The 12,533-nt window shown below is 42.5% G+C and overlaps 1 protein-coding gene across 1 annotated transcript in view; it reads right to left on the bottom strand.

The window, feature by feature from the left end:
* Positions 1-1,065: 1,065 nt before the first annotated feature.
* Positions 1,066-12,533, bottom strand: part of LOC139660633 (F-box/WD repeat-containing protein 7-like) — a gene marked incomplete at its 3' end in the record, with an annotated part of 26,073 nt that continues 14,605 nt past the window's right edge. The window contains exons 2-5 of the mRNA XM_071538828.1: positions 4,041-4,123; positions 3,060-3,195; positions 2,194-2,328; positions 1,066-1,188 (exon numbers count right to left, since the gene is read on the bottom strand). Of these exons, the coding sequence (XP_071394929.1) occupies positions 1,066-1,188; positions 2,194-2,328; positions 3,060-3,195; positions 4,041-4,123 (477 nt within the window). The remainder of the gene's footprint in view (positions 1,189-2,193; positions 2,329-3,059; positions 3,196-4,040; positions 4,124-12,533) is intronic.

The following is a 12,533-nucleotide window of genomic DNA, read 5'->3' as shown; positions in this document are numbered from 1 at the left end:
AGCCAGTTCTACTGGTATGACTGTGAAGTATGAAAATAGCTACTGTGGTTTTATTGGTATGAAAGCTAACATTAGCTATTAGCGTCATTAATATGGCAGCGGCATACAGCTAATGCAGGTTATGTTAATTAGCATTCACAGTGAGTGCCAGCTGATGCCGACAGCGCTGGCATTAGTATGACAGTGGTGTAGCGCTAATACAAGTTAGCCTTATTCATATGCCCGCTGAACTGCGGCTAACGCTAGCTTCATTAGTATGGCTGAGGTGTGGTGCTAACGCTAGCTAGCCTCATTGGTATGGCTGCTGAGTGCTGGCAGTGAGTCTCAGCTGACTGGCAGAACGCCCAGGGAGACACACACACACACACACACACACACACACACACACACACACAGCCACTGCATTGCGCTGTAAAAAGGAGTCTGTGACACTCTGTGTGTGTGTGTGTGTGTGGTAGCTGCATTTGCATGGTATATAGAGTTGAGAAAGCTATATACATCTCATTTTTTTTCAGATATTTTCAGATTTCCCCTAACAGTCTAAAACACAGCTACACTGTCTCTCTGTAGTAAATGTTTTCTGGGAAATGTCGAACACACAGTTACAGAAAATACAGCGGCTTCACCTCAGATCCTGACAACACAAGACTTTAGAGGGACAGGAGGATTTAGGAGGAAAAAAAAAAAAAAAAAAAAAAAAAGAGAAGGAGCCAAAGCAAGAGAGGGAAGAGGAGGAAAGAAAGAACAAAGAACAAAGAACAAAGAAAAAAAGCAAAAGAAAGAAAGATGCTAAAGCTAAGAAAGAGCAAAAGGAAGAGAAATAGATGAAGAAAGCAAAGGGGAAAGAAAGAAAGAAAGAGGAGAAGACAAAGACAAACAGACAAAAAAAGACAGCAACAGACAAGTAGTAAGACCAGAACCCGGAGCTGTGTATTCAGTGTGTGTACTGTGTGTTCAGCGTGTTTGGTGTGTGTGTGTGTGTGTGTGTGTTTAGCGTGTGTTCGGCGTGGTGTGTTCAGCGTGTGTTCGGCGTGTGTGTTTAGCGTGTGGCTGGCGTGTTCGTACCCTCCTCCCGGCACTTCTCCTCCACAGCAGGTTGTCCTCGGCCAGGATCCTCCAGTACCTGCAGGTCTGAGCCGCCTGCAGCAGGTCTCTGGGCTCCAGGAAGGTCAGCACATAGAGGGCCAGCTGCACACACACACACACACACACACACACACACACACACACACACACAGAAAGAAAAACACACACATATATTACTCCAGTGTCCTGTTTTAACATGGCTGGTATTCACATTCATCTCTTCATGTTAAATCCATCTCACACTGATCTTGTCTTTTTTATTAACGATCAGATCTGGTCCAGTCTGGTCTGATGGATAGGATGCAACTTGATTGATTCACATATTGGCTGTAGAACTGATCAATACTACACTGCACACTGTCTATGAGAAGACCTGAACCTGAACTGATTCTAATGAGACACTTTGATCAGATTTCAATATCTTTATTATCATTATTAGCAGTATTAGTAGTACTAGCAGTAGTAGTAGTAGTATTAGTAGTAGTAGAAGTAATAATAGTAATAGCAGTAGTGGTAGTAGCAGCAGTAGTAGTAGTAGTAGTAGTAGCAGTAGTATTAGTAGTATTAGTAGTAGTAGAAGTAGTAGTAGTAATAGTAATAGCAGTAGCAGTAGTAGCAGTAGTAGTAGAAGTAGTAATAGTAATAGCAGTAGTAGTAGTAGCAGTAGTAGTAGTAGTAGTAGTAGTCGTAGTAGGAGTAGTAGTAGTAATAGCAGTAGTATTAGTAGTAGTAGAAGTAGTCATAGTAATAGCAGTAGTAGTAGTAGTAGCAGTACTAGTGGTAGTAGGAGTAGTAGCAGTAGTAGTAGTAGTAGTAATACTAGTAGCAGTAGTATTACTAGTAGTAGCAGTAGTTGCAGTAGCAGTAGTAGCAGCAGTAGTAGCAGTAGTAGTATTAGTAGTAGTATTAGTATTATATTAAGTACATCAGTATTAGTATCAGCCTCCAAAACTGATCAGTCAAACTACACTGAAGAATATTCATATTACTGACTATTCACATGTTAACTGCATCCAGCCTACAGCATTAACACTGCTGCATGACTGTGTGTATGTGTGTGTGTGTGTGTGTGTGTATGTGCGTGTGCGTATGTGTGTGTGTGCGCACCTCTTTGGGCAGCAGGGATATGAAGTCTCTCTGGAACTGCGGCTCGATGACCTGCATCATGTGCTTCACCTGATTGGTCTCACACCTGTCAATCAGCTCGTCCAGAGCCAATAGCCTCTCAGGACCGCTCCACGCCTGCAGGGAGGGGGAGGGGCAGAGGAAACAAACATCATGCCTCTGTGTGTGTTTCCGTGTGTGAGGCATAGTGTGTATTTGTGTGTGTGTGTGTGTGTGTGTGTGTGTGTTGCTGTATGTGTGTTCTTGTGTTTCTGGTACATGTGTGTGTGGTTTCTGTGTTTTTGAGTGTGTGTGTGTGTATTTCTGCATGTTTCTGAAATCCCAAAGCTAGAAAGGAGAGATCCAAGGTTCTAATTTAAGTGTGTGTCTTTCTCTCTGTGTGTGTGTGTGTGTGTGTGTGTGTGTGTCTTCTTTTGTTAAGTTACATAAGAACAGCTTGGAGGCAGCGCTTCTCTACTGCTCTCTGTTTAGGATGTGCAGTGAGCGGAAGACACACACACACACACACACAACAGACACACACACACACACACACACACACGACACACACACACTTTCCCAAAATGCATCACAACAAGAAACGCCATATTTCACAGTGCTGCAGGACAGAGGACGACAACAAATGTGTGTGTGAGTGTGTGTGTGTGTGTGTGTGTGTGTGTGTGTGTGACTCATGTCTAGTCAACTAGTCTTAACTGGGTGAACTCAGTACTGCAAGTATCAGTTATGTAATAACTTATGCAACATGGTTAATTAACACTTAATTAACACTCATATAGTATGTGTATTAAACAGAGAATTAAATGAGCAGTGTGTGTGTGTGTGTGTGTGTGTGTGTGTGTTCTGACCTGGAAGGTGTGCAGCCAGTCCTGCAGGCCGGAGGGGGGCGGGCCCGAGGTGACGCGCCGCCGCTGAGCCGAAAGCCCATTGGCCAGCCGCAGGTCGCCGAACGTGGTGGGCGTGGCCGGAACGAGACTGGAGGGACTGGGGAGAGAGAGAGAGAGAGAGAGAGAGAGAGAGAGAGAGAGAAAGAGAGAGAGAGAGATTATTTACTCTGTAATTTTTATTTGCACTAATTTGAATCTAATTGCCTAATTGTACCCTCTTTCACAAATGTAACATATTTTATGTATGTGTATGTATATATGTATACTATATATATAACTGTTTATTGTTCTGCTTTGGCAATAACGGTTGATTACCATTCATGCCAATAAAGCTTATTTGAATTTGAATTTGAGAGAGAGAGAGTGAGAGAGAGTGAGAGGGAGAGAGAGAGAGAGAGACAGACAGAGAGAGTGAGACAGAGAGAGAGAGAGAGAGAGAGACAGAGAGGAAGAGAGAGAGAGAGAGGGAGAAAGAGAGACAGAGAGAGTGACACAGAGACAGGGAGAGATAGAGAGAGAGATAGAGAGGGAGAGAAACAGAGAGAGAGAGAAACAGAGAGAGGGAGAGAGAGAGAGACAGAGAGAGAGAGAGAGACGGAGAGGGGGAGAGAGAGAGAGAGGGAGAAAGAGAGACAGAGAGAGAGACGGAGAGAGGGAGAGAGAGAGAGAGGGAGAAAGAGAGACAGAGAGAATGAGACAGAGAGAGGGAGAGAGAGAGATAGAGATAGAGAGAAAGAGAGAGAGAGAGAGAGAGAGAGAGAGAGTGTTTTGCATTAATTCAAGGCTGAAACAGTCATTTTGTGTCATCTTGTCTTCCATAGATCAGCGTCTCCGACATTTGGTGCATCGTCCAAAATCCCCATGGAGAATATGAATGGGCTTTTCTAATCTGTGTGTGTGTGTGTGTGTGTGTGTGTGTGTGTGTGTGTGTGTGTGTGTTACCTGAGGTAGCCGTTGCCTTTGCAGTGTTTCTTCCCCGAAGGGAACGGCCGGCCGTCTGGACCGTGATCCAACTTCCTCTTCATCTGAAGAGGAGAGAGAGAGAGAGAGAGAGACAGAGACAGAGAGAGAGAGAGAGAGAGAGGGAGAAATTTATGGTTACTGGATGCATTCTGAAAGCATATTAAACTGAAAATGAATTGGAAATAGAAAGAGAAACAAATAGAATCGTGTGTGTGTGTGTGTGTGTGTGTGTGTGTGTGTGTGTGTGTGTTATATACAGTGCCTAGCCAGCACTGCAGTATGTCAGTGTGTGTGTGTGTGTGGGAGAGAGAGAGAGAGAGAGGGAGAGAGAGAGAGAGAGTCTTCAGTGGGAAACACAAGGCCTGATAGAGAGAGATAGACAGAGAAAGAGGTAAAAAGAGAGAGAGAGAGGAGATTCCCATGTGACTCTACCTTCCACTGGTCTAACTGGCTGCTAACTGGTTTGTTCCCAGTAGAGCGTCAGCAGCATCTCACCAGTAAACTGCTCCTCTGTTTTGTTTTGTATTTGGTTCCTTTAGGTTCAAACTGACCAATCACAAGCCAGCCAGGGCTTGTAAACAAAAGTCACGTGACTCACAAGCAGCTTGTTTATTGTTTAGAGACTAGACTTCCTGTAGCTTTATCTAACATGATGGGCTTTGTCTGATCTCTTCTTCTGTGGTGTTCAGACCAGTTCAGAACACATGAAGAAACAGCTGAATATGAGCAATCAGTCCAGGCTTTCCGTCTCCTTTTACCCATAATGCCTTGTGTTTCTGGGGCGGTTTCCTGTAGTTGGAGTGTCAGTTCTCTTGTTAGAGGACTGAGACTCTCGGTGCTGTTATTTGGTGCCACCAGAGGTCAAAGGTCATCAAAACCAACTGACCTGAAGGAGGAAACACTGCAGAGTCTGAATGAACTGCTACGAACATGCTGGGTGTGAACGCAGCCTGAGCTTTGGTTCTGTTTGGTCTCAGTTTGGTCCCTGTTTGGTTCTGGTTTTGGTCCTGATTTGATGCCTGTTTGGTTCTAGTTTTGGTTCCAATTTTGGTTCTACTTTTGCTCTCCGTTTCATCCTGGTTTGGTTCTAGTTTTTGTCTCTGTTTGGTCCTGGTTTGGTTCTAGTTTTTGTCTCTGTTTGGTCCTGGTTTTGTGCTGGTTTGGTTCTAGTTTTAGTTCTAGGTTTGGTTCTAGGTTTGGTCCCTGTTTGGTTCTAGTTTTGGTCTCCGTTTAGTCCTGGTTTGGTTCTAGTTTTGCTCCTGGTTTGAGTCCCATTTGGTTCTACTTTTTAGTCCTGGTTTGGTTCCTTGTTGGTTCTAGTTTTGGTTCAAGTTTGGTCCTGGTTTGGTTCTACTTTTGGTCCTGATCTGGTTCTAGTTTTGGGCCTGTTTGGTCCTGGTTTGGTTCTAGTTTTGGGCCTGTTTGGTCCTGGTTTTGTGCTGGTTTGGTTCTAGTTTTTGTCTCTGTTTGGTCCTGGTTTTGTGCTGGTTTGGTTGTAGATTTAGTTCTAGGTTTGGTTCTAGGTTTGGTCCTGGTTTGGTCCTGGTTTGGTTCCAGTTTTGGTTCCAATTTTGGTTCTACTTTTGGTCTCTGTTTAGTCCTGGTTTGGTCCTGATTTGGATCTAGTTTTTGGCCTGTTTGGTCTCAGTTTGGTTCTAGTTTTGGTTCCAATTTCAGTTCTACTTTTTGGTCTCTGTTTCATCCTGGTTTAGTTCTAATTTTAGTTCTAGGTTTGGTCCTAGCTTTGGTCTCCGTTTAGTCCTTGTTTGGTTCTAGTTTTGCTCTTGGTATGGGTCCTGTTTGGTTCTACTTTGAGTCCTGGATTGGTTCCTTGTTGGTTTGGTTCAAGTTTGGTCCTGGTTTGGTTCTACTTTTGGTAGTCTTGGTCCTGGCCCCGGTACTGAAACTGTCTGACCTACCTAATCTACAGTCTGACCTTAAACTTCAAAACTCAGTAACCCTGAATGATTTTAAAGCTCTGGTGAAATCTACTGAAACCAGGCTGTCTGTGTGCAAATGTTCTATCTGATCATTTTAAATCTATGTGTTTTCTATGTTCATTTTTTTTTATTGAAACTCTGTGTTGCTGCTATTCTTGGCCAGGTCTCCCTTGTAAAAGAAATCCTTGATCTCAATGGGACTAACCTGGTTAAATAAAGGCTAAATAAATAAAAAAATAAAATTCATCCTGGCAGAATCTGATGCTGAACTGCTTTGTGTTTTGATGAGAAAATCTGAGAGAATCTCCATCAGGAAGGAACCCAGGGGGGGGGCGGGAGATAAATCAAATCATTTTATGTTGCCTTCATAATCTTATTTTATCACTCTGGTCTGATGGTCTCTCTCTCTCTCTCTCTCTCTCTCTCTCTAGTGAATGACAGAGGAATGCAGAAAATCAGAGGAATGTCACCAGTGTGCAGTGCCGGACTAAAATAGAGCAGCACGCGCTAACAGGCTGTTTCTCTCACACACACACACACACACACACACACACACACACACACACACACACACACACACACACACACACACACACACAGACTGGATGTGTGGGAAAGTGTGTGTCAGTGTCTCCTCAGCACAGAAGAACACAAACAGCAGAATAATAAATATTGAACATGGGAATCAAACCGGCAACCCCTGACAGTGTCAGTGCCTTGCTCTGCCTCGCCAATCCTCAAAAACCATAACTCATATTTTAAAAACAACACTCTTAATTTGACCCAGACATTCCACATTAATCCATAATCTGCTTTACTTTCATATCAGCGGTCGTTTTCTAAGACAAAATCGGCTTTTTTTCAAAATGTTACAGATTTCATTTTGGATTAAAACTCGTCATATTTAATAGCAGATGTTGTGTCAATGTGGATTTCATCAACATATTTTGTTGAAATACCAAACCGGACACACTAATGGGTTTAAAAGATACATGGAAAATATCTATATTAATACTATAGGGGGATTATAGGGAGTTTATGATGCTGTTTTCTTCAATCTCCTATAATATCTCTGTAGTATTACTATAGGGACGTATAGTATGTCTATATGGTGACTTTATTGATTTTTTATCTCCTATAGCATCTCTATAATATTCCTATAGTGATTCACAGTGTGTAACAGTGAGTTTATAGTGACCTCATAATGCTCAATGCTATTATTTTCTATAGTATGTCTATAATATTCCTATAGTGACTCATAGTGTGTGTATGGTAAGTAATAGGAAGTTTACAGTGACCTTATTGTATTCCATGGTATTTTTTTTTAAATCTCCTATGGTACCTCTATAGTATCCCTATAGTGATTTATAATGTGTCTATGATAATCAATAGTGACCTATATCATTTTGCTGGGATATTGATCCTTCTAGAACTAATATAGGAGGACTGTAGCTGTTTTTCAGAGTGTAGGGAGGAGAATTTTTTTTTTTTTTTTACATTTTATTTTTCTCACTGTGCTGTTATTAAGGCAAATTGGAGATTTCTGAATGGAAATGGGATTATTTCCATTTGGAATAAACAAATAAGTATATAGTTATAATGCTTCCTCCAATAATCTGCTGAATAAATTGATTTCCACTGATTTGATACCATCTTATTAACCTGTAACACTTTATTATCAGAGACCATTCAAGTGCATCATTACAATACCAGAGGTGGAGAGTCTGACCACGTGACTCCAGCGGGATTCAAACCCTCAACCCTCCCTGACCTGCTGCCTTGCTCAAACCACATTCCACTGTTTCACTGTGTTCAGCTGCTGAGCCTCCGGTGCAGAAACTACATGGAAATATGATCTTATAACAATAATCAATAATTCCACATCTTGAAGAGAACGAGAGAGAGAGAGAGAGAGAGAGAGGGCGCGTCAGTCACGTTATGTCCTCTCTCTCTCTCTCTCGCCCGGTTCCGCAGTGGTCCACCACACACACACACACACACACACACACACTCGCACACACACACACACACGGAGGCATTCCGCTGTCAGAAAACGCCTTGTCATCTCGGTGCTGAGCTGACAACCTTGAATCCCTTTATGAAAAAATGTTGGAATCAAATCTAAAAAAATAAAGCTATAAGCCTCGCGTCAGATGATCGATTAGATGATCGATCCTATAGCGGCTGCTGATCGATACTCACTTTGTAGAAGATGAGCTTCAAGGTGCCGTAGAAACCCATGGCTGCCCGGTAAAACCCTCCCGGTCCGACACGGCACCGGAGAAAGGCGGAATGAAGAAATTAATAGAAAATTAAAAAAAATTGAGATAGAATAAAAAAAATATCCCAGAGTCCGAACGGCGGCGGTTAGAGGGAGAATCTCCGCGGGCGCGTGACGTCAAGTATCCATCCAATTAATCAATCGGTTCAAAGTAGAGATCAATCAATGAAGAGTGAAACAAAATTCATCCCGTCTGCCGCTTCTGCAAGTCCGGTCTCCGTCTCTCTCTCTCTCTCTCTCTCGCTCTACCTCCACCAGGAACACGCTAGGACATGCCTCTCTGCCGTGCGCGCGCGTGTGTGAGCGAGAGAGTGTGTGTGTGTGTGAGAGAGAGAGAGAGGGAGAGAGAGAGAGGAATGCGGAGAGGGAAAAAAAGAGAGAGGGGTGGAGCCGGGTACAGTGTGTGTGTGCGTGTGTGTGTGTGTGTGTGTGTGTGTGTGTGTGTGCGTGTACGCGCGCATATGGCACATTACAATAATGCAGATTTAGATTAAAATAAGCCAATTGTGTAAAATTATCTCATCTCATTAGAATTAATCAGGGGACAAGAAGGGAGAAAGGGTGTGTGTGTGTGTGTGTGTGTGTGTGTGTGTGTGTGTGTGTGTGTGTGTGTGTGTCTTGTCTTTCACAACAAGACAGATTTTAGATTAAAATAAGCCAAAAGGAATACAATTATCTCGATCTATCAGACACACACACATAAATAAATTATGTTAATGAGATTACTTTAGGCTATATTATTGTCTTATTTGAATCTTACTGTTATTAGCCTTATGTCCAAACACACACACACACACACACTAGATATGCGTTTGTTCCTCATCCTCTGCAGTCATCAGTCTGGCCTACAGGGGGCGCCATACCAACGAAGAAGTGGAACTTAGGAAACGTAGGAATGTAGGAAAGAGAATAAACCGTCTGCAGATCTGTGTTGTCGGTGTGTTTCCTCTCTGTGCCAGCAGGGGGCGCAGAGCAGGAGGTTACAGACAGAACTGCACCCCGGGGGAAAACCTCACTCACAGGGCGGCCATTTTGAACACTTTTAGGGTGGGAAAACTCCGCCCCGCTCTGTCCTACAAACATTTATCTCTGATTCACACTGAAAAACATTTCAGAGACAAACGATCTGGAGAATCCACAGGGACTCGGTTCACATTTTAATATTTTTGACTCTTTATCTCTCAGAGTCCAGCCTGAGCAGATAGTAGCTGGACAACTAGTAAGCTAGCTAACTAGCTAACTGTTGTGGTTGTTGTTCCTGAGCTTGCTGTTAGTTTGATAACTGTTGGTCCGTCTGAAGTCACTTATGAGTTGAAGTAACTCTAGTTTTATATAAATGGCAATTTTTCAACCCTTCAACACTTTGCTTGCTTTTATGTGATGTTGTCTTTTTATTGTCTTTAATCTTTTTATCTTAATTTTATCTTACTTGTATTTTATCCTGACTGTTTTAGTTTTTATCTTACGGTTATCCCACTATTTACTTGAATGTTGCTCTTTTCCACCTCTGTCCTCCTGTCTGAATCCCTCTTTATTATTGTTCCATTGCTTTTTAAATTCATTTTGAATATTCTGCTTTTATTTTGACTGTCAAAACACTTTGTAAACTCAGTTTTTTAAGGTGCTATATAAATAAAGTTATTATCATTATCATTCTTATTCTTATTATTACTTTGTAAACAACCTGCATCAATCTGTATTCACTGTTTATCAGCTGGTTAAGCAGCTAACCAGCTATCGATCCATTCTGATTCTATGCCGTTTGGATAGCAAGCTAACGTAGCTAAGTAGCAATCAATCGACTGAGCTCTGTGCTATGCTAACGTTAGCTGCACATTACAACAGGATCCAAAACCATGAATGCCCTGTCTATATTCTAGAATATTCTGGACTTCTCCATGTTGGATTTTTGGTGTTTCTATTCGCAGGTCAAACTTCACTAAATTGACCTTATTCACATGGCGGCCATTTTGCCCACTTGGGGAAACTCTACCTTGAAGACATAAAAATAGCATTATTTTAAAACAAAGATGAGGACAAAACACAGATAAACCTCACGGTCACCAAATTAGCTAGCACTCTAGAGAACAACAACCACAGTGACATTTTGAATTTAGCTAACTAACTATCTTGTAGCTTACTAGTTAGTAAGCTACTAGCTACCTAGGCTAGACTGTAGCTGTAACGATAATGGACTAAATATATTAAAATGTAAACATATCCCTCTGGATTCTTGAGCTCCATTCATTTCAAATATAATTTTTCAGTGAGGAATCTGTGAAATGATTTATGTTTGTATGATGTATCTTGGTTCATAACAGGACAGAGCGGGCTGGACTCGACTGTCCCACCCTGAGTATTGAAAATGGCCGCCGTGTGAATAAGGTCAATTGGAACTCAGGAGTCCCCCCCCCCCCCCCCCGTCCCCCCTCCCCCAGAGGGCCCATGAGCAAGGCAGCGACCCCCCCCGACCGCTCCGACCTTTGACCTCAGTGAGAAGACAGAGTGTTTCATAAAACAGGGATCAATAAAGTTTCATTAAAAAAATAAATAAATAAAAGAGCGGATGTATTCTGAGAGGCTAGGGGGACGGGACACACACACACACACACTGTAACATACACACACACAAACATATATGGAAGCACTATAATGTTTAGAGAAATTCATAGACACACACACACTCATATTCTCGCTCATTCATTTTCACAAATACACACACACACACACACACACACGCCCAGCAGGGGGTCGTTGGGGTCACAGCTTTCTCACAGCTGACTGACCTTAAAGGTTGACACACCGAAACTCCCACACACACACACGCGCACACACACACACACACACACACACACACACACACACACACACTCAGTAATTAGCCAGTGTCAGGAGGTGCTGGGGGGATAATTTGGGAGGTCAGACCTTCACCTAGTGCCTGGAGTGACAAAACACACCTCTCTCTCTCTCTCTTTCTCTCTCTCTCCCCCCTCTCTCTCTCACCTGTTCTCTCCTCGTTTTCTTTCTCTCTCTCTCCCTCGTCACCCACAGCACCCCAGGGTGTCCCCCCCCCCCCCCCCCCGCCCCCCCGACTAAATTCTCTTCTACTGATTCTTCTCTTCTACTTCTTCTACTACTACTTCTTCTTCTACTACTGAAACTAAAATCAAAACAAAGATGGAGGTGAAATGTTTTGTTTATGTGCCGGAAAATAAAAGAGAAGGTATTTTGAAGCGGCCTCAACTTTAACTTTAAAAATATATATACAAATACAATATATACAATACAATATATATACAGATATTTTAAAAAATACTAAAACTTAACTAAAACTAAACATTTGTAATATATATATATGTATAAATAAATAAATAATTAAGTAGATAATTAAATAAAAAACACTAAACAAACTAAAACTGAACTGAAATTGAAATAAAAATGGAAAACTATATAAAAATAAAAACTAATGAAAAATCCCAAACTATAACAAATACACACACTCATGGATCCACACACACACACACACACACACACACTGTTTATCCCTAAACACAGCTTTTCAGCAGCTTTTCTCCCGTCAGCTGTCAATCACCGCCTTGGCCCCGCCCCCCTCCAGGTACAACACTCCTCTTTTTTATTCTGTCCATCAGCTGAGCGGAGGATCTGTGACCTCTGACCTCTGCTAATCCTCATCCACCTCATGCTTCCATTATATCAGTTTCCACCACTCCTCCGTCCCGTAATCCCCCTCTTTTCTACCCTTCCTCCTTTCTTTCCTTCCTTTCTCACCCCTTTCCTTTCCATTCCTTCTTTCTCCCCCCCTTTTCTTCCTTCCTCCCTTCCTTTCCTCACTCTTTTCTTCCTTTCTCCCTCCTTTCCTTCCTTCTCCCTTTTCCTCCCATCCTACCACATTCTTTCACTCCTCCTTTCTTTTATTTTTCTCCTTTTCCCCATTCCTTTCTCCCTCCCTTTCTTCACTTTCTACTTTCCCCCATTTCTTCCTTTCTCCCTCCTTTCCTTCCTTCCTCTTTCTCTCTTTCCTTCCCCTCTCTCCCCTTCCTTCTTTCTCTGCTTTCTTTCCTCCCATCCTCCCTCCTTCCCTTTCATTCCTCCTTTCTTTCCTTTCTTTTCTCCTTCTCTCCCTTCCTGTCTCCCTCCCTCTCTTCACTTCTCCCTCCCTCCCTTCCTTTCTTCATCCTATCCGTCCTACCTTCCCTTCCTTCCTTCCTTTCTTCCCCCCCCCCATTTCTT

Source organism: Centroberyx affinis, unplaced genomic scaffold (genome assembly GCF_046629955.1).
Source record: "Centroberyx affinis isolate AG114_WGS23_722 - 3 ecotype Tasmania unplaced genomic scaffold, CSIRO-AGI_Caff_v1 ptg003355l_1, whole genome shotgun sequence".
Taxonomy (NCBI): domain Eukaryota; kingdom Metazoa; phylum Chordata; class Actinopteri; order Beryciformes; family Berycidae; genus Centroberyx; species Centroberyx affinis.
This window is presented reverse-complemented; position numbering and strand designations above follow the sequence as displayed.